Consider the following 27265-nt stretch of genomic DNA (forward strand, 5'->3'; position numbering starts at 1 on the left):
AATTTGCTCTCATTATATTCTTGCAAGAAGGTCTGCAAGACCTAAAGCAGAGTTTCACCTGCTTACCAGAATCTCTCAACAACAGATTTGTGGCACTAAGAGACTATATATTCTATGCAAGCCCACTTGCTGACAAAATACATCTGTCACGTGAATCATAGAAATGTACAACACAGAAGCAGACGTACGGCCCACCTCGTTCATGCTGACTGTGATGCCAATCTTCCAATGACATTTACCCACTTTAGGCCCTTATCCCTCTTCTCCCTTCCTATCCAAGTAGCTGTCCAAATGCCTTTTATACATTTTTAACAGTATTTGTCTCCATCACCTCCTCTGGCAGCTTGTTCCATGTATTTACCACCCTCTGTGTGGAAAAATTGCCCCTCAGATCTCCTTAACTTCTCCCCTCTCACCTTAAACCTGTGCCCTCTAGTTTTGGGCTCCCCTGCCCTGGGATAAAGATTCTGACTGTTTATCTAATCTATGCCTCTCATAATTCTGTAAGCCTCTAGGTCACCTTTGGCTTCCTCTATTCAAGTAAGAATAAACCCAGCCTATCCAATCTCTCCTACAGCCCTCTATTCCAGGCAATATTCTGGTGAATCTCTTCTGCAGTCTCTCTATTGCTACCACATCCTTTCTGTAGTGTGACAACTAGAACAGTACACAATACCTTAAGTGTGGTCTAACCAATATTTTGTACAATTGCAATGTAATGTCCCAGCTCTTATACTCTATGCCTCTGCTTATTAAGGCAAGCATACTTTGGAGCTGCCTCAGCATAGGGAGCTGGCTGCTCTTGCAGAGTAGCTTTGATGGCCATTAAGGCTGAACTTAAGGCTGCCACTGTTTTTAAGACTACAATGTTTGAATTACTTTGACATTTACAAATACTCAGTGAGACTTAGGGCTTCTTGGTAAAGTATGATCTTTTTTAAAAATTGAAACAAATGAATAAGAAAGCCCCTCTACATGCCCCTCTTTATTCATTTGAATATGGACTGCTCAGCCGGCAGGCTTCCCAGCCTGAGGGCTAAGAAGTCTGTAGGAGTTCATGCTGCCTTTCTGGAGTCCATGAGGAGTTGCTGGCTTTAGCTATGTAAGTGCTCGAAACTTGGACTTCCATGGGAAAATGTGGATAAGCCACGGCATCAGTGTTGGTGAGAAGCTGGAAGTACCAGGCCCATAAAATGTAGGAGTGGGAATGGGCCATCTGTCCCCTTGGGCCTATTTCACCATTTAGTATGATCATGTCTAATCCTGCAACTTCAAATGATCTACAGGATTCTATTTCTGTGATTGATTTTTGTTTTGGATCCCTAGAATAAGCACTGCAAACTGGTACTGCCTGGATTAAAAGTGGATGATTGGTGATGATTCTCTGAAATTTGCCACTGTGGAGCTTGTGGAGCTAGATAATTTTGAGGTATTTCAAGAAGAGGTTGGATATATTTTTGAATGATTGGGGAATTGAGGACTATGGGAGATTTGGTATAGAAGAGGAGTTGAGGACTGTGGCAGATTGATCGTGATTATGCTGAATTGTAGGCAAGATTGTGAGGTCAGGTAGCCTACTTTTGTTTTCTGTGTTCCTGATGTAAAGAATATTATGACCTTATTGTTTCGAAGTCCTACCTGTACATTCCCATTTTCTTGGCCAATGAGGCTGATAGGAATATTCTATTGTGTTAGCAAAGACTCATTGGGCTGAATGGTCAGTGTCCCTTTATGATTCAGAGAGGTCAGTATGATCCTCTTCATAGAGTTATCTGGGCATTTACAGGATCAAGGAAGAGGTGTTCTCTCCATTACTGGATTTGAAGATTTTCTTGTTGACCATTGATGTATTGTAGAGAAGTTTGTGGATGGTGCAGAAATTGCCTGTGCAGTTGACTGTGGGGAGTGTGGGAGGATATACTGTAGATAGATAGTTTTGTAATTTAGGCAGAAAAACGCCAAATGATATTTCACCAGTGGAATGTGAGGTAATGCATTTGAGAAAGCTTTATTAGACTAACGAGTAGAACATAAGATTATGCTAGAAATATACATAGCATTAACTTGACTACTGCTTGATCATTATTTTGGATACTGACTAAAGGAAAGATGTAATTGTACCAGAGAAGGTTCACAGCAGAATGACGCTAGGACTGGAAAATTATAACAAAGAGGGAACATCGGATCTGCTCAGATTTTTGGAACAAAGAAGGCTGAGGGGAATACAGTTTTTGGGGGGTTCCTCCTTGACTAAATAGGAAGGAATTAGCAGATGGTTCAAAAACGGGCTGTGATTTAAAGTAATTGGAAGGATTTGAGGGAGATGAGGAATCATTTTTCCATTCCAGAAGGTGGTAGGGGCCTGTAATTCACTGCCTAAAGTGGGGTAGTGGTGGAAACCTTAAATGGTACTTGCAGAGTTGAAGAATTGTGACCTGCAGGGCTCCAACCTTTCCCACAATGTCAGCAAAATGAAGGGGCTGGTCATTCACTTCAGGAAGCAGGGTGGAGCATATGCCCCTATCAGCATCAATGGTGCTGAGGTGGAGATGATTCTGAATTTCAAGTTCCTGGGTGTAAATAAACTATTTGTGCTGGTCCAGCCACAGATGCTATGACCAAAACAGTACATCAATATCTCTACTTCCTTAGAAAGCTAAGGAAATTCAGCTTGTTGGCTAAGGAAATCTGACTCTTAACAATTTTTATAGATGCACCATAGAAAGCATCCTATCTGGATGCATCACAGCTTGATATGGCAACTGCTCTGCCCAAGACTACAAGAAATTGCAGAGAATTGTGAACATAGCCCAGTCCATCACGCAAACCAACCTCCCCTCCATTGACTCTGTCTGCACTTCCTGCTGCCTCAGAAAAGCAGCTAATGTGAAAGCAGCTGGGATCTTCCAACCCAGTCATTCTCTCTTCTCCTCTCTCCTGTCAGGCAGAAGATTAAAAAGCCTGAACACAAACTACCGGACTAAAGACAGCTTCTATCCTGCTGTTATAAAACTCTTGAATGACCTCTTGTATGATAAAAATGAACTCTTGAACTCTCTCACTATCAGTCTTATCGTGGACCTTTATTTTGTTTGTCTACCTGCACTGTACTTTCTATGTAATTGTAATGCCATATTCTGCATTGTTTTGTTTTAACTATCTCAATGTAATTACTTATGCCATGATCTGTCTGGATGGCATGCAAAATAGAAGCTTTACACCACATCTTGATACATGCAGCAATCATAAACCAATCCCAATTTGGACCTAGGGCTGGTAGGTAGGATTAGACTGGGTAGCTCTTTTTTGATTGGCATAGACACAGAGCCAAATGTGTATTGTGCATTCCCTTGCCTTGTTTGATTTTCCTAAAATCCTAACTCCCAAACTACCTTTCTCCAGACTGAATTCCACTTGATACTATTTTTGCCCATGTGAATTCTACAACTTTCTTCCTCACAGTTAAATAAGATTCTTTCTCATTTCAAACGGGTGAAGTAGCCTTCTGGGTCATGCTCAACACACAAGCGCTGGGGGAACTGAACAGGTCAGGCAGCATCTATGGAGGGAAATGGACTTTTCCCTCCATAGATGCTGCCTGGCCTGCTGAGTTCCTCCAGCATTTGCAGTCTTATGTGTCTCCATTCTGTGTCATGCTCAAAACCTTTTCAACTAAGTGGGCTACTTTACTGCAAAGATTTACTGCAAGAGGGGCAAGTGTTTTTTTTATGCAGAGTGGTAGGTGCCTAGAATGGGTTACCAGGGAAGCAAGGCAGTTTGGTGGAGTTTGGGGCTTTTAGATGCATCAATATGAAAGGAATGGAGGGATATGGATAATACTCACAAGGACATTTAGTATAAAAGGGTATCACGATCGGCACAACGTTGTGGGCCGAAAGGCCTGTCCCGTGCTGTTCTATGTTCATTTTTAATACCCTTATTTTCTCTGCTGGGCTGTTCCATTCATTCATTGCAGGAGGCGCCGGTGCCGCTTGGTGGCGATGTCCCGGGATCTCCGGGCGTCAAACGGGGCCCGCAGCAGGCGCATGCGCGCGGACGGCGGCAGGGGCAGCGGGTTGGGAATGGCGGGGGGGACGGGGTTGGTGGTGGTGCTGCTGACAGCGCTGAGCTGCCGTTTGGCTCAGGGCGAGGATATCGTGGTGGGATGTGGGGGATTCGTGAAGTCCGATGTGGAGATTAACTACTCGCTGATCGAGGTGAGTGTAAAGCCCCGAGCGGGGCAGCCGGTGTCGGGAGGGTGCGGCCGCTCTCGCCCACAGGGCGCCCGGTGGTCAGTGCAGGGGGGAAACCGGGCGGTTCAGAGAAGCCGCCCTCACCACGCCGGGGGTCCTGTAGGGCTTTATAACCCACCGCCGGAGAGCTGCTCTGTCAGAGACGCGTCCTTTCACTGGGACATTAGGCGCTGCCCTGCCCGGCCGGTGCCTCCTCCCAGCCCCCATCCACTGCCGGTGCCTCCCCCGTCCCCCCCCCCCCCCCCCCCGTTCCCCTCCCAGTCCTCCCCCCTCCCAGTCCTCCCCCTCCCCAGTCCTGTGGTAGTAAATGGGTTAAAAGCAACAATTCTGGTACAGAAAGAACAGAAGAATGTAGTTTTGTTACTTTGCACCAACATTTGGAGGTTCCCATGCAATGCTGTTTCATGGTCTGTGAAGTTCTCTGAGGATGTTAAGAAAATATAAGCAAGGAGATTGATAGCAACTTTGCTGAAGATGTAAAACTCCAGGATTGATTGATCAAAGATTGAACTGAACAGGCATGAGATAAGGAACAGCGTTGCAATGTTACATTCTTTAAGCTGCAGTAGCTAATTGGGAAGTTAGCTTGCTTTACTGAGAACCAAGGCCTCAGAGGTCCAATGAATCGGAAAGAACAAGACTGACCAGGAATGAAAGACATCTTCAATTTCATCCAAGGCAGGCTGTTACTGCATTAATAAGAAAGAACCAGAGGCTTAGGTTAAGACAGTGAAATACCTATGTTTTGAGACATGGTGATAAGATCCACATGGGAATAAGGTCTTTGTGTTAACTGTCAGGAGTAAACAATTCCACACTCCTCTGTACCTGATTGGATCAGTACCAGTAACTAGGATGCTGCACAATTCTTTAAGTGGAAATTGGAAGTGACACAGGTCTGGATGTAATGGGATGAAGATGGGCAAAATGGGTTACCTGGTCTATCAATGTAGTACTGTCTCATTGGAGAAGAGAAGGAATAGAAGGAAGATGGGTCTTGAAAAGAAGTTTTAACTCCTTCCCAAAACCAAGGACTGCATGAGGACCTGAGATCACTGAGAATCTAAGACCAGCACTCAGAAAAGAGGAATCCTGAGTCTGGGACTCAGAACATAGGGAAGCCACAAGTTTAATTGATATTGCTCACCTCATGTCTTGATGTGTATGTTGTAAATCATGCAAGTTGTGAGTGCCTGTACTTTCTTTGCGATTAAGTGATTGAATAAAGTTAAGTATACTTCACTAATTGCCAATGATGTGTCTCTTATATAAGTGCAAATTTGGCACAAAAGTGACCTTCCCTGTTGCCTCAGGCTATAATATGAAGGATCCTGGTCTTTCTGGCACTACAAGAGAAATTTTCCTGCTGTACAGGTGAACTTTTGTCTTACTCAAGCAGATAATCTGATCATTACTTCCTTGATGTTTGTGGGATATGTTCTGGAGCATTCCTTTGATCAAGTTTGAATTAAATTTTGATCTGCACTTGGAGTGGGACTTGATCCCACAATCTGAGAGCACTAGCATTGAACCATAGCTGTCAACTATCAATTGCTTCACCACATTGGCAATTCCTATGGGATGCTTGTGCGACTGTAAAAGGGGAATGTGAAAAGCTGAAATGTTGGGCATGAAATTTGCTGCAGAAAAGGAGGAAACTTTGGAAGAGGGGTAGGTTATTCAACTCCTTGAGCTTGTCCTGCCATTCATGTATATTATGGCTGATGTAAATCTGAAATGGAATTTTGCTGGGATGCTAATTTTGGACTCTTCTTGTACCTGTCCCTGTACTGGTCTAACTACATTGATGAAGTTGGTCTGTGGATAACTTCATCACATACTTGCTGCTTTATACTGGAGTTAAAATGTAAATGTGGAATAAATTTTATTGGGAATGTTTTAATTTTGTTTAACAAGCATAAGAAAGGAATCAATCAAATTTTCTCTGAAATGAGGTTTCTGAGAAACACTGGAGCAACAAACACAAAGTGCCGGAGGAACTCAGCAGGTCAGGCAGCATTTATGGAGGGAAATGAACAATCGATGTTTCAGGTCAAGACACTTCATCAGCCGATGTTTCGGGTCTTGGCCCGAAACGTTGATGGTTCATTTCCCTCCATAGATGTTGCCTGACCTGCTGAGTTCTTCCAGCATTTTGTATTCATTGCTCCAGATTTCCAGCATCTGCAGTCTCTCTTGTGTTGCCATTCCAAGAAATACTAATTTTTTCTACATTAAAGGAAAATTGTGATTACTTCACAGATTAAACTGTACACAAAGCAGGGAACGCTGAAATACCAGACGGATTGTGCTCCCAACAATGGTTACTTCATGATTCCTCTGTATGATAAGGTAGCAATATTATAAGCTATTGATATTGCCTTTACAGTGATGACTAAAGTTGTACTCATGAATTTATCTGTTTGCTTATGACAAAATCCTTAGTGATCATCTCACTTTTGAGAGAAGTACAGGCTAGTTATTTGAACAATGGTAATATGATCAGCTCGTGCAATGGTAATATGATCAGGTGGTTTTACTAAAGAAAAAAAAGTTGTTTTCCATACAAATGTATGTGATTGCTGCAGAATCCATTCTCTAAATGTTATTAGATATTCTGGTTTGGAGTGTTGTGCTGACATTGACACCATCTGTAGATTAATTATTGCATTGGTGAATTGCCCACTTTCTTTGTGTATAAGTGTGTTTTGTTGCACAATGTCTATTATAATTTCTAATATTTGAGATTACATGGTGTATTTCTTTCCTCTCTAGGGGGATTTCATTTTAAAGATTGAGCCTCCCCTAGGGTGGAGCTTTGGTGAGTGCTCTTCAATTCTGCCTGACAAAAATCAGCTCTCATTTTGGCGACATACCTGCACTGTTCTCCAACTAACTCGCTTCTTTGCATGATAAAGACTATGAATGACAGTACAGTTTAAACTAATAACCATTAGAGAATAATAGTACCATAACATTTTTTGCCAGGGTCACAATTTTGTTTGTAAATGTCTTTGTACAGCTAATGTTGTTTATAGTGAATTGTGATTATGGATGAATGCTGAACTTGTATATGGATTTTTTTAAACCCTGTCTGCCTGCACTTGAACCTAATGGCTCAAGCAGTAGCCAACTGCAGAATATATCTTATTTGTTGATATGATATGGATGTTACTGACAATGCTGACATTGATTGTCCGTTCCTATTTGCACCTCAATTAAAGAACTGGTTATAATAGTCAGCCTCATTAATGGGTCTGGACCATGCAGGCCGGACTGAGTATGGTTAACAAATTTCCAACCATTAAGAACAATAAAAAGATTTGATTTAATTTTGTTGAGGTTGTCATGGAGTGATTTTGTGGCAGCTGTCAACTGGCTTTTGGGATATTTGATGATTGCCTTAAAGCTCCCTGAAATAGAGTCAGTTCTCAATGGTGTAGCTATGAAATCTCCTAAGATCTATTTGATAAGGATTTTTTGTATCTGGAAACAATTTTTTTAAACAAATGTTAAAGCACTTCGTGGAAGTGTTTAAAAATAATAGTTCTATTTTTGGAAGGCAACAGATTGGAGAAAAGTTTGAAATAAATCTGTTTGAAATAACATGCTTTGTATGTTAAATGTCCAACTGATTCTTTAAGTTTCTTAAGAGCTTTTTTTTAAAACAAAAAGCCCTCAACTGATACTGATTCCAATTTATGCCAGTCACATCAAACTTAGTATTATTCAAAACAAGTTTTTATAAAACAGTAGTTATTAACCACTAGGTAGATCTAACTAGCAGCCTGGAACTTTACAGCGTGCTGAAAAGACTGGACCTAGAGTACTGGGTATGGTTTTGGTCTCCATATTTAAGGAAGGATGTGCTTATATTGGAGGCAGTGCAGTGAAGGTTTTTTTAGATCGATTCCTAGGATTAAGGGATTGACATATGAAGAAAGGTTAAAGCTATGCTCATTGGAGTATAGAAGAATGAGACATGTTATTATGGAAACACAAGATTCTGATGAGGATTGACAGGGTGGATGCTGAGAATGTTGCTTGTAGTGGGAGTTATCTGGAATTGAGGGGCATAATTTCAAAATAAGGAGTCACATATTTCAGACGTAGATGAAAAAGAATTTCTGCTCTTGGAGGATTGTGACTCTTTTGAGTTCTCTAACTCCATAGCTTTGGAGGTGGAGTCATTGAACATACAAAGTGGAGACATTTGAATTGCAAGGGAGTCGAGGAGTATGGAGAGAGAGAATAGGAAAGTGGTGGTAAGGCCAAGATTGGATCAGCTATGATCTTACTGAATATTAGAGCAGGCTTGCAAGCTGACTGATCTGCTCCTGCACCTGTTTCTTTTCTTACGTTCATATGTTCTTTCATATATAAAAAGGATATCGGTTCTCTTACTGATAAAAACTCTGAAACTGTTTACTTAGTAATAATTAGACTTCATGACAAAAAGGAGGCACAATATGTCTTAAGAAACTCTATTGTCTAGCTTTGAGTGATGCCATAAGAAATTTGCTAGTATTTTACAAGCATTTGGCGCCTTTAAAAGAACACTTTTTCTCCCCCATGCAACCAGAGCCTACAAATGTGGATCTTCATATAGATGGTGTTAACGACATTTGCACCAAAGGCGAGGACATAAATTTTATGTTTACTGGATTTTCTGTCTCTGGAAAGGTAAGAAGGATTTTTATTTTTGTTTATCAATAAATTTCGAACAAATATCCTTTGCAGGGGGCATGGTACATTGTAGAACAACATGGGACTGGATATGATTTACTGTATTTGGTGGAGCAGGCCTCTGATATTTCAGACCTTTTAGAGGAAGACTTCTAATTCTTTTAAATATCCATGATTCTGATTTTATCTTCATTGGTGGTAATTTAGGCATTAACTTGCAGTTGAAATTAAACATTTGTTCTTGAAATCATATTAACACATTGCCAGTGAATAAAGTAAATTTTGCAAAGATTTTTAATGTGCCTTGTTTTCTCAGGTGTTAAGCAAAGGTCAAAGTTCAGGACCTGCTGGTGTTCATGTTACATTAAGAAAGGCTGGAACAGATGTGGATCAGACTTCATTGACTCAAATTGGTGGAAAGTATGTACATGCTTAATAGTGGTTTTAGCATGATGGTAAAGGTACTCCAGGTTCATTCTAAAAGGAATCAGTATTTTCTATCTCTTTGTAGATATGCATTTACAAGGGTGTTGCCTGGTGACTATGAAATTTTTGCTTCTCACCCTACCTGGACCCTTCAAAAAGTAGGTTTGATTATAATTGTTTTGGTTAATGCCTTGAAGTTGGTCATGTGGGATAGTTTGAAAGTGAATTATTTTTATGTGATTATCCCTGCAGAACTCAGAATGTGTAATTATTATTATGTGTGATAGCCATAGAATTTCTTGATTGCAGCAGATTATCTCAATGAAATATAACCATGCCATTATCATTCATTAACAAATGCCTTCACGCATCACTGATACTGGCCTGTTAGCTTCAGGACATGCATACACAGTGCGTAGAAGCACTACATCAAGTTGTAAAGTTCATAGTATATATTTGGAGAAGAATGGATACCAAAACATAACTAGACCACAGCCTAACCCTGTGGCTGAAACGATGGCCATAAACCGCTCAAGTTTTACACATTTTTTGTTCTTGCCTGAACCCCTAAATTAGATTTTTAGCATTGTAAATGACTTTATGTTTGTCATTCTCTAAACTATACCATGTATATTTAATGAGTGAGTTTTCGGACCCTGTGCTGTTTAAGGAGGAGGGTAATTTACAATATTAATTTGACCACAATTGGAATTTTCAGTTGAAACTTGAAGTTATTTAACTGCATTTAGATATTTTGAATTATAACTCATTCAAATTGTTTTTGTTGTTCAGGCATCTACTTCGGTGCAGGTGATGAATTCTAATGCAAACACAGTTGATTCTCTTGTGGTTGCTGGATATGATGTTTTGGGCTCTGTGCGAAGTGATGGTGAGCCAATGAAGGGTGTAGTGTTCCTTCTGTTCTCCTCATCAGTCTCTAAGGAGGTGAGGGAGAAAAATGTGACTTTAATGTAGCCATTCATTTAGAAGCTATGCATTGTATTTTGTAATATGTTAAGCTCATGAGTTAGTTACAGTTTAAATCTATGCATAATTTGCCTTTTTAAAAAAATACATGCATTTTATTTTCTAAAGCCTTTGAGAGTCTAAATGGGAAGGAGTAATCTCAAGGAGAAGATTGAAACTATGCTTGATCTCATTGAAAGCATTTAAATTACTGTTATTTTTCATCTTGTGCAGTAATTGCTTTTGACAATTAACATTCCCTTCCTTGTTGGTAGGATATTGCTGGATGTAATTTATCTCCGGTTGAAGGATTTCAAGCAGCAGATGAAGCATCATCTTTCTTGTGCAGTGTTGTGTCAGGAGAAGATGGATCATTTATTTTTTCATCCCTCCCCAGTGGAGAATATACAGTGGTGAGTACATGATGAATAATTCTCAGCAGTATTGCCATTTTTTGGTTTTGAAGCTGTTCATAAGGATCAAATTACAAATGCACATGTGACAAATCCATTTAGATATTGTAAAGACAATAAACCATCCTGGTATCTGTGCATAATTTGGGAAAGGGAGACATTTTCTGATTTATTTCAGATTTCCTGCCTCTGCATTTTTGATTTCCATTTGATTTTGAATTACAGTAAAACTCCGAAAGTCTGCTATTGGACTGACAGAAATTCCATTGGTTTGCTAACTGGCTCACCTGATCCTGTTTCCTGCACTCCTGATACGCATGTTCCTTTTTATACTCACTGGGGCCCGGTTCAACATGTTTTTTTAAACTCACTGGGGCTGCATTCCCACATTCCTTTTTAAACTCACCAGACCCTGTTCACCGTGATCCCTTTAAACTCACCTGGTTCACTGGGAAATATATGGCTGTGACACAGCTTAGGAAGAAAGGTGAATTTGAAGTGTTTTGGGTTATTAATAGGAATAACCTCCAATTGTTGTGGAAAATCTGCCAGTCTGACACCACCAAAGTCTTGAGGGCGCTGGATTATCAGAGTTTTGCTGCATATAGTTTTCTCGTTTCCAAGAGCATTTAGTCTGCTCTTGTATCTGATTCCAGGGCCCCATGGCCTTCTGACTTTCCGGGATGCTCCCCTCCCCATCTCCCCCAATTCCCCACCTTTTGCTGCTGCCTTTGGAATCATGGGAAACAGAGGGTCATGGTGAGTTTAAAAGGAAGTCTCAGGGTCCTGGTTTTCTCCCTCATCCCAAAGGCAAGATGGTAGATTAATTGGCTACTGTAAATTACCCCTTAAAGGGGAATTGAAGGGCATATGAGAGAAAATAGGTTGCAGGGCTATAAGGAAATATGATGATTGGGTGGGATTGACGGGATTCCTCTTTTGGGAGAGGCATGGATCTGATGGGTCGAATTACCTCCTGTGTCATAATAAGTCAGCCAGGACCATGCTGTTTCCCCACAAAACTTACTTTCAACTATCTGCTATCACTAGCTTTGGCCACCAGATGTCTCAACTGATCTGTTGAAGTCATAACGTCAAAATCAAAGTTGAGTTTATTGTCATATGCACAAATACATGTATGCACAGGTGCAATGAAAAACTTGCAGCAGCATCACATGCATGTAGCATTATATAAGCAGCATTCACAAGAAAAACGTAAAAATAAATTATACACAATTTTTACACAAAAGAACACAAATAGAACAAAAGAAAATACATTTAAGTCATAGAGTCATAAAGCACAGAAACAGGTCCTTCAGTCAGCCCAACTTGTCCATGCCAACCAAGATGCCTATTCAAGCTAGTCCCATTTGCCTGTAATTGGCCCAAATCCCTCTAAACCTTTTCAATCCATGTACCTGTCTAAAAATATCTTTTAAACATTGTAATTGTATCTGCCTCTACAGCTTCCTCTGGCAGCTGGTTCCATATACCCACCGCCTTCTTTGTGAAAAAGTTTTCTCTCAGGTCCCTTTTAAATCTATCCCCTTGTACCTTAAATCTATGTCTCGAGGTTTAGACCCCCTTACCTTGGGAAATGTCTTTGACTGTCCACTTATCTAAGCCGCTTATGATATTATAATACCTCCTAAAGGGTCACCCCTCAGCATCCTACCCTCCAGGGAAAAAAATTCCCAACCTATCTGGCCTGTCTTTATAACTGTGTAGTGTTAGGGAATCCCAGCAAGACTGTTTCCTGCTGGTGGAGTGTGGTAACTGGAAAGTAGTCACTCAGCTAATCCCAGACCTGGAGCAGGTGCTTTGAAATATAGATGTGCAGAATGAAAGTTGCGCATGTGTTACATATGCGGGCATTCAAAAGGAGTTTATCACATTTGCACATTATACATGTCTTGAATGGTTGTGATTAGTGAATAAGAAAAGCTGTTTCCAGTGACAGAAGGGCTGGTAAGCTAAGAGCCCAGATTTAAGTTGATGTCAATGGAACTGAATTTTGGTATTTGAGTATGACACCTAGTCATTACCATATTGTGCATTTAGCATACATGCATCAGGGTGAATTTCTTTCCCTCATGTCATCAACTATAAGTTATTTTAAATCATTTGGGATTAATCCATATTTATTAAACCTCTGCAGTATATTTAAAAAAAAGGGTTAGATTGTGAATTTTTACGAAAAGATTTGAAGTCTTTTTGCAATAATTTGTTCTGATATGGAGTCAGATTTTTATTTACCAAATTTGGAAGGCTGTAAATTTAATGTACTGTTTAAATTCTAGATACCATTTTACAGAGGAGAAAGAATCACATTTGATGTTGCTCCATCAAGGCTCGATTTTTCTGTGGGACATGATAGTTTGAAGATTGAGGTATGATATTGTAAAATGTCATGTGTAGCATGTGTTTGGAAAGCTTGAGGCATACCTTGGCATATGTTATCATGTTTTTTTATTGCTGTGTAAACCGTAATTAATATTTTGCATGATCACTACATGTGCATGTCATGTTGATTTTAATACAAGGCCAAACAATTAGTTAGTGGCTGCAGGAAAATAATATTATGTTCCTTAACCTCTTCACAATTAATGAAGCTGTTTTTGAACATTTAATTATTGATGAGATGTCCAGAATCATTAGTCTGTAATTCCAGTTTGCCACCTGTCCAGATAAATAGTGCAGCTAAACAGCTTATCGTGGGTGTGGTGTTAATTGGAAACCAGTGCTGTTAATGGAATATACAATTTTCTGTAATATTGGGTAAATATTAACTGTGCCCCAATGTCAATTCATGGATTTTTTTCATCAATCTTTCTTCTTGATGAGAAGCATCTTCTGGAGGCTAGATCACTGGTTTTGTTTTAAAGAAGAATTAGATAAATTTTTGAAAGATCAGAATTGAGAGCTATGGGGAACTGGCACAGAAAAGGAGATGAGGCCTGGGGCAGATCACCCATCATCACATTGAATAGCAGGGGAAGTCTGAGGGGCCATCTGCGTCTGTTTTCTTCTGTTCTTGTGTTATCTCTCTGGTCTCCTGAGATGTTCTCAATAGGTTGCCCAGGTTTTACATCCATAGGGTAAGGTAGGGATGAAAACTGCATTATGGGCCTGGATCTTATCGTCTTTCTAAAGGTTGGGAACAGTGAAAGTGCATGGGATCAGTTTTCAAAAGAAAGCTCAGCTCGCTTCAAAGTCTGTCCCTCATTATGAAATATGATGGGTCATGTGCAAGGCCTGAGATAGGCTGTAGAGCACCTTAATGAGAATTCTAGGTTTCTCCTTTGTGGAAAGGATTGCATTGTGGTTGCATGAGGACACACTGAAGATCAGTTGTAGATCTCTTGGGGATTCCAGTCTTTGTGGAGGGATAATGAAGATTGGAGCATATTTCAGCCATTCTATATTAGATGCTTTTTCTTTGTTCTCTGTCTTCCTAGTAGTAATTTTGCCTGTGTAATAACTTGCTTACTGGTGTCATCAACACATACACCCCAAACAGTTGATGCTGACAAAGAAGTCAATGAATACGTCTCTGATCTTGACCAATATTCCCAAGGAGGACAAGATCACTCTTCACATTTCAAAGCCAGAGCTGAACAAAATTCAGATCTCTGGAATGGCACAACTGGGAAATGAGTAAGGAAGGCCAACTCCAATGTTTTTTTAAATTTCTGAACAAAGGCACAGAATGTGACATGGTCATCATGTAGATAGATTGAGAAGTATAAGATGATCTTGCTCTGAATTTTATTGATATATTGTGGGACCTTGAGATTTTTAAAAAAAATTATATCTCACCAAGACCAAGTATGGAATAGACCATCACCTTGTTAGATACGTTATGAATAACCAGGTCACCTTAAGCCACCATAAACAAATTAAATCAATGTTAAAGAAAATCTATATCAAGTCTCTCCATGATGTATTCATTCATGATTTTCAGCAGTGTTTCCAAGAGAAACTATCTGCAATGTCAACATCTAACGATAATGGAAATTTCTGGAAGGGGTTAAAGACTGCTATTCTTTTGTTATGTACTGAGTCCATTGGCTACATTGCCCGCCAGCAACAAGTTTAATGAGAATGATGCTAACAAGGGTTGACCATTCAGGACTGAGAAGAAATGTCTTCACCCAAAGGATCGTGGAGGCTCTGTCACTTAGTATATTAAAGGCAATGATCAATGGATTTTTGGATATCCAGGGAATCACGGGATGTGGGCTTGTACACTAAAGTACTGTTGAGGAATGATCTTGCTGAATGGTGGAGCAGGGAGTTGAATTGCCTCACCCTGCTAATGGTTCTCATGTTATTATGTTTGTTGCAGCCAGTGTTTCGAGTGATGGGATTCTCTGTTACTGGCCGGGTTTTGAATGGGCCTAATGGACAAGGAGTTCATCATGCTACTGTTACCCTAAATAACCAGATCAAAGGTATTTAAAAATTGGAGCGTTGTTGTGTTTGTTCTGAGAAGGACACATTGTGAAGTTCAAATATCATTGGAAGAATTGCACTAATCAGAGAAAGATATTTCTCCCATCCCTCTGAAATTCCTAATTCTTGTTAATCATTGGAAAACCACTTGGGGGGGGGGGGGGGGGGAACAAAATGAAAATCAGACAATGCATTATGGAAGCTCACTGATTATAGTGTCATATATCGTTTCTACTTATTAATTTCAAATTTATTCATTGTAAATACAACTGTGATTTGTTTCAGATTCTAAATGTGTTTGGGATTGGTGCTATTTGTTTTTGATGCACAAATGCTAAAAGGGCTTTAGGAAATTGCAGAGGCAGGAAAACCACAGCACATTGAGATCGCCTTACCGACTGCATAACTCCAGACTGTGCAAAGTTTACTTTTTTATTAAGGAGTACTTACCAGTCCAATGTAGAACTACTTTACAAGAAAAAATACTAGATGAGGAAGGCAAATGCTTAACTAAAATTATCGCTAGATATTTCAATTTTTAAACACACTATAAAATTCTTTCCTTCCAATTCCATAGTAATAGGAAACTTTTTTTGTTGGTATTGCTGTTAAAGTACAATCAGCAATGATTGGTCCAGTATAACTGGAGAATTGGTCTGTTGGAGAACAAGCTACCTCCATTTGAATAAATTGCAAAATGCCTAAAAAAAATTAAATCTCCCCACTTCAACAGAACTGCATTCAGTTATTGATGAACATTAATGACTTCATGTCATCTTCTTTCTGTTGCCATCTGTAATAGTCAATGCTTAGTTAAACAACAATGAATTGAATGACATCGTGTTTCTCTGTTTTGACTCTGGTGTGTTTACTTGGTTACTGCCTGGATGCAAGTCTGAGATTACAGTAGAGCATTTCTGATCACTCTTAATGAGGTGTGCTAGAGATATCACTCATTTAAACTTGTGCAGAGATGAAGATTTTGCAAAAGAGTAAGATCAAAACAAGTAACTCATGTTAGAGGAAGAAAAATAGCTCTTTCTAGCTATAGTTGCAATGGCAGAATTTGTTCTTGGAAGCTTATTTGTGCAATTTTTCTTCTTTGATTTGTACCCAGTTGGCGAACATTACTAATACAGTTCTGGAACACTTGGATATGAGTGCTACAGAAACAATTTGTCTTTCCTATGAATACTTAAACTAGCATAGCCAATTCCACCAGTATCCCTTTTTATCCAAGTCTTTTCTGTACACAGCCTGTGTAAATTAATGGGGATGGTTCTTTAACAGCAGATGTCTTATACTAGCAGGATTAGAACAACTTGTACAACAATGTGATAAGTAGAAATCAGAGAGGCATTTGCACTTAGAGTTTCAATTGATTCCATTCTCTGGATGGCTTTCATGTTTTATCACTCGTCTTTTATTTTTGTACAGTGACTACAAAGGCTGATGGCTCATTCAGGCTTGAAAACATGACAGCAGGCACATATACTATAAATACACAGAAAGAGCACATTTTCTTCGAACCGGTTACTGTGAAGATTGCCCCTAATACACCTCAACTGGCTGATATCCTGGCCACGAGGTAGGAGAATTACGGTATAGACAAGATAAACAGTATATACATTAATATCTAGTACAGCAGGCTATATCTTTCAAACTTCATTTTAACACAACTTTGTGTTTTTCTTCTGTTGCTCCACAGCTTTAGTGTTTGTGGGCAAGTGACAGTCAAACGTTTCCCTGAAGGATTAAAACAGATAGTCAAGTATAAATTAGCAATGGTTGCTCAAAATAAGGATAAGTCTTCAATTACAACAGAATCGGATTCTCGTGGATTATTCTGTTTCCAGGCCAAAATGGGAACCTATAGCATTCAGGTGAGGATATTTGGAAAGATATATGCTTTACTGAAGCTTGGTTGGTTGGTTGGTTGGTTGTTTGTTTATCTGACAATACAACGTTGGCTCAGTATTATGTGTTTCATTTTACTTTCTAAACTTGGGAATCCTATCTATTGCCATATATTTAGTTCTTCATTTCCATCTATTAAGAGCTTTGCGCAAAGATCTTGCCGTGAATATGGAGAAAATTAATAGATGTTAAAGACAATAACTGTAACATTTGAATTTGAAGCTGTTGACCAAATGGGGAAATGTAATAATGTAAGGATCAAGTACAAGCAAGTGCCTCCAGGTTTGTTTCCTTTTTATGGTGTTTGTACACTCGCAGTAAACTTCCAGTGTAATGATGAAGCAGCCTAGACAGTAAATGTTGGCAGCCAGTTGGCAATGGATGCATCAGAATTAAGCTTTATCGTTCTGATACTCCAGTCCACAGAAGTTAGGTTCGAGCTGAAGATTGGAACTCTTGCTGATTTTATTCTCTAGCTAAGGGGCAATGGTTAATTAACACCCAGACTACCTCTTGGCAGCAATGAGCTAACTCAGCACATGTGAATCAAAGCTGGGACTATGGGCATTATCTTCACACATTTGGCTAACAGAAAAGATGGGTTTATTGATAAAGTAATTGAATGAATAGGTGTCTTTTTTTTATTTCACTACTTTGTATTTTTTTTTGTCCTCCTTTTGCTGATCAGGTAAGCATAATAACCTCTGCATGCTGCAGGTAGTGTGCACTTGAAGAATTTTAAGAAGATTGATTTAGTGCAATAATGAGTGAAAAACCATATCTAGTGTTTAGCACACATTTTCTTCGCTGTCACTGATTTTGAATTCCAATAGGTTATGATCAGTGAAGCTGAAGCAAAAGCAGGACTTGCACTGAAGCCAAAGTTTCAAATAGTCACAGTAACAAATGCACCCATAATGGACCTTACCTTCATCCAGTTTATGGCATCTGTTTCTGGGAAAGTACTATGTCTGGGTAAGTGAATGTTTGGAGTTTATTAAGTAAGACGTGTTAAACTTTTATTGTTTTTTTTGCTAAAATTGCATCGTCACTGAAACCAGTCCTCCCCTTACTTTCACTCTTGTGATCAGATTCCTTTCAATTGGTTAAAAATTAAAATATTCCATGAGTGATAGAGAGAGAATTTTATTCACATTTAGTGAAACAGTCCTGCCAGATTAAGCACATCTATATAATATTAAGTCATCAAAATTGACAGCTTTGGTCACTTTATGTGCTTTAATCTATGTTATTTGTTAATTCATGATCAGATGATGAACAGATAAAATAGAATTCCTGCATTTTGAACATTTGGGAGAGAAGGCAGAAACTCTTAACCAAATAGCTTTTGTTCTGTTTAGCTATGCTCTCCTCTATTTATGAGCCTTTCATAAAGAACTCATGAATAGTGATCAAGGTGTATGACTTCATAAGATTTAAACTTTTTCTGAAGAATTGTAGATAGCTCAAGGGGTTTAGGAATAACAAAATGGCTGTTGAAAAGTAATCATAACGTTAATCAGGGTAATCATACAACTAGTGACCAGTGAAATAGCTACCAGCCTCAGATCAGACAGACAGCGTGGTAGGGTTTCGTCTGATTGGCAGCAGTCCTTTCTTCCCTCAACCTGCATCTTTTCTTCCCTGGGTCTTTTCCTATCATTATATACCCTACTTTAGGGATTGAAGAACACCTCACATGAGTCACTATTTTAATTACATCTTCCCACTTGCCTGTCCAACGATGGGACTTAGCTACCATGTCATCTTGTTGGGTTCTTCGAGACAGGTCAGATCAGGTAGTGAGATTATGTGGCTCCTCTTCCAAGCTGTTATTAAACTGTTTTTGGGATCTATCGCTGATCATGCAAGGGGATCTCTTAAAGGTATTTAAAACCAAAGAAAGGTTTAGCCATAGTAGAAAGAGGGAATCTTCCCATTATGTAAGGATCAAGAACCAAGAAATGTAGACTGGTGACAAATGGCAAAAGAACCAAAAACAGTGTGAGGAAATACTTGTTTACACAGCGTGTGGTTAGGATCTGGAACGCACTGCTGGGGTAATGTTGTAGGCAGGTTTAAATGTTAGCATTTAGAGGGCTGCATAAGTATCTGAAGGAAAATAATTTGCAGGATACTGCAGAGAGGTTGAGGAGAGGGACCAGCTGGTTTGCTCTTCATTGTCTGGTATGGACTCAACCGACAGGATAGTCTCCCTCCATGATGTAATCTTTCTGTGATTCTATGGCCCCATGCGAAAGAACATCTATTTATTTATTAAATAGTTAATGAAAAAAAGCATTGTCTGAGAACTAGAATTGTTTCCAAATTCTCTAATTACTTTTCAACATGTTGGTAACATTCTAATCAAGGACAGTTGGGTAAGGTGAAAGTAAACATTGGCTCAACATCAGTGAGTATTCCTCCACTTATATACTGTTACTTTTTTCAGATATTCCTTGAAAGGATTTCTGGAAGTAAATGATTTATGGTTTTGTTCTTTAAAAAAGATTACAATTGTTGTCAGTTAGAGGATGTGGTTACAATATTGGATAGTGAACAAAATTTGTCTTTCAGTGTATATGATGCAGGGTAATGAACAATGAGCTTTTTATATGGCTTTGGGACTCAGGTCAGGAAATAGTTCAATTATGCTTCAGTCTTTTTCTTCAACTGTTTGCTGAAGAATGGATAAAATGTTTTGTGCTTGTTTTTATTGAATTACTGCAGTATTCAACTTTAAGTATGAGCAAGTTTTTTTTTAGGTGTTTTATTTTTCTTTAATGAGTTAATTCCTTTTCATTAAGATTCCTGCGGTGATTTAGCTGTGACCCTTCAACCCTTAAGTCGCCATGGTGAGAAACAAAGCTTGCAGCTCTCAGGAAGTGCTGACTCTGTGCTATTCACTTTTAATGACATTTTACCTGGGAAATACAAAGGTAAGAATTTTATGTCTGGATACACAAATTTCTCCATGGATGCTTATAAGCAAGTAATTCATTCAAATGAATATTATTGCCTTGCTGTGGTTTGTTTTATAGTGAATATTGTTCATGATGAATGGTGCTGGAAGAACCGCTCTCTGGAGCTGGAGGTTGTGGATCAGGATTTGACCAGCACAGAGTTCAAACAGACAGGTTACATGCTTCGATGTGCACTCTCACATGCAATAACATTGGTAAGAATTTTTTACCTCGGCACTGCTTTCCTACACTAATTCCAAATAACCTTGATTCTCTTAATAACTAAAAATCTGTGGATCTTTTTCATGAATTTACTTAGTGACTGAGTCGCCATAGTCCTCTTAGATAGAGATGCCAAGGGTTTAGCACTCTCTAATTGAAGAAATTACTTCTCATCTCTGTCCTGAATGGGAGCTCCTTATTCTGCATGACTCTTGGTTGTAGATACCTCAGCCAAAGGAAAGAACATCGCTGGGTCTATCATAGCTGAGCACTGAGAGATGTTTTCATAAATCTCTTACATATGTTTAATATTTAGATTCATAGTCATACAGCGTGGAAACAGGCCCTTCAACCCAACTCATCCATGCCGACTGTGTTGCCCAGCGATCTAGTCCCGTCTGCCTGCATTTGGCCCATAGCTGTCTAAAATTTTCCTATCCATGTACTTATCTAGGTGGCTTTTAAATGTTGCCAATGTGCTCGCCTCAAGCACTATTTCTGGAAGCTCATTCCAAATATGCACCACCCTTTGTGTGAAGAAGCTGCCCCCGATGTCCCTTTTAAATCTCTCACCTCTGATCTTAAGCCTATGCCCTCTTGTTTTTAGCGCCCTCTTGTTTTTAGCACCCTCTTCCTGTGAAAAAGGCTGTGCTTTTACCCTGTCAATGCCCCTCATGATCTTGTGTACCTCTATCAGGTCACCCCTCAATCTCCTACATTCCAGGGAATAAAGTCCTAGTCTACGCAACGTCTTCTTGTAAATCAGGCTCCCAAGTCCAGGCAACATCCTGGTAAATCTTTTCTGCACTCTTTCTAGTTTAATAACATCTTTCCTATAACAGGGTGACCAAAATTGTAGACAATTCACAAACTGCAGCCTTATTAACTTTTTAAATATTTATTTATTGAGAGCTGATTAAAGCAAGTAAGACAGTTACTTCAAATGGTTGTTTTGCATGATTTTCCATGGCTTTAGCACTGGTATTAGAGATCGCATGTAACATTTGTCTCATGCTTAAAATTGTTCTTCCTGCTGTCTGCTTTTTAGGAGTTTTACCAAGATGGAAGTGGCCCAGAAAATGTTGGTGTATATAACCTCACAAAAGGAGTGAACAGATTTTGTCTCTCTAAACCAGGTATAAAATCTTGGTGTTTGGTATAAGATTCTGTTGTTATACCTTGCTCAGAAATGATTTCAAATCTTTCTCCTTTTTGATTTTTCATTCTGATGGAATTTTCACTGAAACCATTGCAAAGCAATATGTGTTTATATTGCGCTGTAATATAGGAATATGTTCCAAAGTACTTTGCAGAAGGTAGTCAACAACAGCTGCTGAGTCAGTATTACGTGAAGATACAAAGCTTAGTTGAAGAAAGATTCATTGAGAAGCCTTTAACAGTGTGAAGTAGTGTAGGACGGCAGAAGGCTCTCAGGAGAGAGTAGAGCCAAATAGCTGAAGGCTGTGCAATTATCGTTGTGGTAGGAGTGGGAAAAGTGGGGTGTGTGTGGCAGGAGGACCCTGGGTGTTGTGGGAAAGAAGCACAGAAGGGAATGGAAATTGGATATGCAGGTTAAGCTAAGAATATTAAATTGGTTATTTTTGGGAGTAGGAGCTAATGTAGGTCAGAGAGTGTGGTTTGCGATGAATGTGGGGTTTAGCATAGTGGATGTGAGCATCAGAGCATTTTATGATTGGAACTGGATATAAATGATGAGAGGCTGCAAGCAAGTGTTGAGGAAATTGTATTTCAAAGAAATCAAGCAGGGTCTGGGATATGTGATACAGAGTTTTTGATGGAATTTGAAAATAATGGCTATGGCTTTTCTGAGTGTTCAGTTGGAGGAAGTGTAACTACCAAACAGCTGCTTATCTCTGTCAGCTCAGAAATGGTTGAGGAAATTTTTAACGAGTAGTTTGCGGAACACAAAACAATACGTCTGGAAGCTGGTGCATGCGGACCAACTTACTGAAGAGCAGAGGAGGTAAAGAAGGGGGCCAAGGATGAATTGTTTGGAAACTAAGTGATCATATAAGAGAAATAATTGAAGGCTTGTTCTGATTGTTGGGAATCACAATAAAAGCAGAGGAGATACCACCTGGAGACGACGTCTTTGAGATGAGCCATGGACAAGATGATGTAGTGTGGTGGAACTTTCCAAATACTGGTGTTCATAAGTTAGTCTCAGAAACAAGTTTTAAAATGAGTATGCTGAAATATGCCTTCTCATTTTAAATTGCTTGCGATTTTGTTTTTATAGAATAATAGAAAATTTACAATGCAGAAGAAGGACATTTAGCTCTTTGTGACAGTGACAGTTGAAAAAGAGTTCCACAGCTTAAATACAACTTCGAGTCATAGAGTCGTATAGCATGGAAACAGGCCCTTTGGCCAAACTGGTCTCTGGTGAAAAAGATGCCCATCTAAGCTAGTCCCATTTGCCTGTGTTTGGTCCATATCCTTCTAAACCTTTCCCATCCATGTACCTGTCCAAATATTTTTTAATCGTTGTTAATTTACCTGCCTCAACTGCTTCCTCATTCCATATACGGACCACCCTCTGGGTGTAAAAGTTGCTCCTCAGGTTCCTATTAAATCTCTCCTCTCTCATCTCAAACCTATGCCATCTAGTTCTTGATTCCCCAACTATGGGGAAAAAGACTGTGTATTCACCCTCTCTATGCCCCTCATGATTTTGTACACCTCTGTAAGCTCACCCCACATTCTCCTAAGCTGCAACAGATAAAGTCCTAGCTGGAGGAAAATGCTTGAGGAACTAAGCAGGTCAGGCAGCATCTATGGAGGGAAATGGACAGTCGATGTTTCGGGCTGAGACCCTTCATCAGGACTGGCCTGCTTAACCTCTCTCTATGACTCAGTGCCTCGATTCCTGGCAACATCCTTGTAAATCTTTTCTACATTTTCCAACTTAATGGCATCTTTCCTATAGCAGGGCAATCAGAACTGAACACAATGTTTCAAATGTGGCCTCACCGACTTCCCTGCACTAAGTCCATAGCCCAGCAGGTCACAGCTTTTCAAGTAATCATCTAAGTACTTTTATGTATAAGGTTTGTGCCTCATCATCCTTTTGACAGTGTATTTGAGACCCAACCACCCTCTGGGTGATATTTTTCCCTCATCTCCACTATAATTCTAATACCAATTATTTAAACCCATGGTCCCTGTTTTGAGTTGTTTGCTAAGGGAAATAAGTTCTTCCTACTTATTTTATCTTGGTGCCTTGTTTTGTACACCACCATTAAATCTCTTCCTTGGTCTTCACTATTCCAAAGAAAACAGCCTTAGCTTTGTGATTTTTCTTCATAGCTACAATTTTCCATTCTTTGCAACAACCTGATAAATCTCATCTCCAGTGCAATCACATCTTTCCTATAATACGGTGCAGAACTGTATATATTACTCACACTGTGGTCCAGCTAGTGCTGCAGCGAAATCTCTTTGTACTTTTTTTTCTCTGCCTTGGGTAATATGGGAAAGTTTCATGTTTGCCTTTTTAATAATATTATTGGTTTGTCTTGCTATTTGTAAGGATTTTTGGATGCCTGCTGTAAGATCCCTTTGTTCCTCCACACCATTTATTATCTTGCCATTTTGTTTACATTCCCTTGCCTTGTTGCATGTACCCAAATGCATACTATACTTCTCTAGATTAAGTTCTGTTTGCCACTCTTTTATCCAATGACCAGAATATTGATACCCTCCTTCAGTCTAAAGGTTCTCTTTGTGGCAACAAGATTAGATTTTGTATCCTCTGCAGCCTTTTAATCGTCTCCCTACAAGTCTAAATTATTGTACATTAGAAAAAACACTGGAGGCTGAGTACTGAGATAACATATCATTGAGGAATCATGTTTTTGACTGCTCCCTAAGCTATAGAATCCTCTATAACTGTGCTATGACTTGTAACTAGTGGTAATCTTAACAAGAAACATGAATCTTTAAAAGTATAGTGCATCTGAACAGAATGTATAAAAGCAGATGAGTGCCCAGAAAAGCTGGAGGTACATTGGTCATGCTACCTCCTGAACGTAGTGATAATAAAATTTACAATAAACCTCAAAAGACTAGTGGTTAATGCTGAATGGGATCTTGAAATGGAAATTGCCAATAGTGCCAAGCTACTTCAACAGTTTATCAAACTTGAGTTTATCCTTTTGAAGGAAATAGGGCTACTCACCTTTGACTGAAGTTTCCCCTCTTTGGTCATATCTTCATAGTCCAACATAATGTCAAGCCTCTGAATCAATTTTTTGGTCTCTTAAAATTTATAATTGCATCAAAGACTTAAAGATGGTGTTGTCTTAGTCAAAATACTTTTACATTGTACCCTATTGATTACTGTGCAAATTTGTTCCATTTCAGTGTACATTTATCTGATTTATGTGCATAGTCTATTTAGGAAGCAGATGGCAAACAAACTGAATAATTCAATCTACTTTGCAAAAGTAAAAAAAGTCTCTTTCTCTGAAATTTAGTTCTCTAAAACTGATAAGATTTTTTTTATAACATGATTCAGTTTGTTATAAATTAATTGATTCACTTTGGATGCACAATTTCTTTGACTGCTGCTTATTAACATTTTTATTTGGAGGCCATTATCTGTCATAATTTCTGGCTTAAAACAAATTGTATTCTGTGTCCTGTCACTCAGTCAGCTGACAGAAATTGCAGTGACATCAGCTGTATTTCCCAAGAAAGAAGAGTTTGTAAAGTGTAAATTACTGGAAGATAACTGTTTCTGCAACGGCAAATGTCTTTAAGTACGTCTTTACAAATTTGGAACAAAGCTTACAAGATCAACTGTAAAAAGAAACAACTTTATTTATAAGCATCTTTTATGTTATCAATACATTCCAAACTATATTACAGCTAATAAATTATTCCTGAAGAAAGCCTTTTATCATAACTTATGCAGTTACATTTGCACATAGAAAGATTCCAACATTTGCAATTAATTAGTGACCAGTTAATGTCTTATTATATCTTTTGAGGAATAAAGATTGGCCCATGATACTGGGAGAATGGTATTGCTGCTCTTTGAAAGTTGAGATAGGATCTTTAGTGCACACCTTACAGAGCTGATTGGTTCCTCTGTTTTTATATCTTCTCTGAAAGGTAACATCCCCATTAGTGCAGGATTCAGAAAGCTTTGAACTTCCTTTGTTGAAATTATAAAATGCTTAATTTAACTTTAGGTTGACACACTGGATGCAAGGGAGGAAATGATTAAGATTGCCATCTTTTGTGCTGCAATTCATCTCACATTAGTACACATGGAAACATAAATGGATTTTTCATTGCTTTAGGAGGCACATGTTGGAACACTGCATGTTTAATGTTTTCTTTTATTAAAGTAGCCAATAAAAAAAAACTTACCAACCTTGAGGCTGATTGGTTGATCTCCTAAAAAATTCCTTATGTTCCCAATTTTTCATAAATCCGAGGAAACCAGTATCTTCCCTTGACAATGCCAAAGGTCTTCAGGGTCTCCCCACTGTAGACCAGTTTTCTCCAAGACCTTTCCCTGCCAGCACTCTACCCCTTTCTACAATATGCAAAACTTCTTTTGTCTGGTACTTATTCTGTTATGATAATCATCAGCCTGATGTTACATGGAATAACATTCCTTTTGGCATAAAATAATGTGTTCTGTAACCCACTGAGAAGTGAGAGATCTTTGATTTTTATAAAATTCTGTTGCCAGGTGTCTATAAGGTAACCCCTCGTTCATGCCATCAATTTGAACAAGAATTTTACATCTATGACACGTGAGTATTCAAGCCTCTTTACTCATGCAACACCAATATATTTAAGCTTTATCATTAATTCTCAAAAGTATTATTTTACTATTTATTTATTAGAGCAGCACCCACCATTTTAACCTTAACGGCGACCCGACATCATGCACTTGGTGCTATCGTGACAGATAAATTAACGGATGTCACCGTTACTATCAGGTAAGAGTAGCCAAAGACAAATCTTATTAAACCATTCGCTGTTCTAGCTTCGAGTTAGAAAATGTACTATTTTTCAATGGTAAAAATAATATTGGATTTTTTTTAATACAAGGTATATGACCTTATAGTTACTCGGCAGGCACCTTATGGCTTGGTGTTCAATGATTTGTGTTCCTTTAATCTTTTTTCATATTTGGCAAATTTGTGTGCACCTTAGATCTGCAAACAGAATGAAACCATATATAAATGTTGAGTAAGATACTTTAAGAATAAAATGTGTATTATTAAATGTTGCTTGCTCATAATATTGGAATCTCTACCTACAATCATCACTGGGACTATAGTGGTTCCAAAAGATGGCTCGCAAACTCTTTACAGATGGGCAGCCAGTGACCAGCCTTGTCAATAATGTCCATATTCTGAGATTGAATATATTAAAAAATTCTACAGCAGTTGATGCTGAATTGTAGATATTATATCCATATGTTTATCAACTTTTGTGCTTTTAATTTTTTAACTCTTTCATTGAATGTAGGTGTTGCTAGCTAGACTAACGTTTATTATGTTAATGATCTGGATGACAGAATTGATGGCTTTGTGGCCAAGTTTGCGGATGAATCAAAGATAGGTGGAGGGGCAGGTAGTGTTGAGGAAGCAGGGTGTCTGCAGAAGGACCTGGACAGGTTGGCAGAATGAGCAAAGAAGTGGCAGATGGAATACAGTGTAGGGAAGTTTATGGTCATGCACTTTGGTAGAAGGAATAAAGGCATAGACTATTTTCCAAACGGGAGTGAATTCAAAAATTGAAGGTGTATAGGGACTTAAGTCCTAGTGCAGGATTCCCTAAAGGTTAACTTGCAGGTTGAGTTGGTAGTAAGGAAGGCAGATGCGTTGTTAGCATTCATTTCAAGAGGACTAGAATATAAAAGCAAGGATGTAATCCTGAGGCTTTATAAGGCATTGGTGAGACCACATTTGGACTA

At 38.9% G+C, this 27265-nt stretch overlaps 1 protein-coding gene across 1 annotated transcript in view; it reads left to right on the forward strand.

Annotated features, from left to right (window-relative positions):
* Positions 1–3962: 3962 nt before the first annotated feature.
* Positions 3963–27265, forward strand: part of nomo (nodal modulator) — a 50434-nt gene continuing 27131 nt past the window's right edge. The window contains exons 1-18 of the mRNA XM_052020972.1: positions 3963–4217; positions 6516–6605; positions 7029–7074; positions 8836–8936; positions 9256–9359; positions 9451–9523; positions 10158–10310; positions 10607–10744; positions 13045–13134; positions 15093–15198; positions 16637–16787; positions 16908–17082; positions 17950–18091; positions 19924–20055; positions 20158–20294; positions 21350–21437; positions 26030–26093; positions 26187–26282. Of these exons, the coding sequence (XP_051876932.1) occupies positions 4002–4217; positions 6516–6605; positions 7029–7074; positions 8836–8936; positions 9256–9359; positions 9451–9523; positions 10158–10310; positions 10607–10744; positions 13045–13134; positions 15093–15198; positions 16637–16787; positions 16908–17082; positions 17950–18091; positions 19924–20055; positions 20158–20294; positions 21350–21437; positions 26030–26093; positions 26187–26282 (2102 nt within the window). The 5' untranslated portion in view covers positions 3963–4001. The remainder of the gene's footprint in view (positions 4218–6515; positions 6606–7028; positions 7075–8835; positions 8937–9255; positions 9360–9450; positions 9524–10157; positions 10311–10606; positions 10745–13044; positions 13135–15092; positions 15199–16636; positions 16788–16907; positions 17083–17949; positions 18092–19923; positions 20056–20157; positions 20295–21349; positions 21438–26029; positions 26094–26186; positions 26283–27265) is intronic.

This window comes from Pristis pectinata, chromosome 8 (genome assembly GCF_009764475.1).
Source record: "Pristis pectinata isolate sPriPec2 chromosome 8, sPriPec2.1.pri, whole genome shotgun sequence".
NCBI lineage: Eukaryota > Metazoa > Chordata > Chondrichthyes > Rhinopristiformes > Pristidae > Pristis > Pristis pectinata.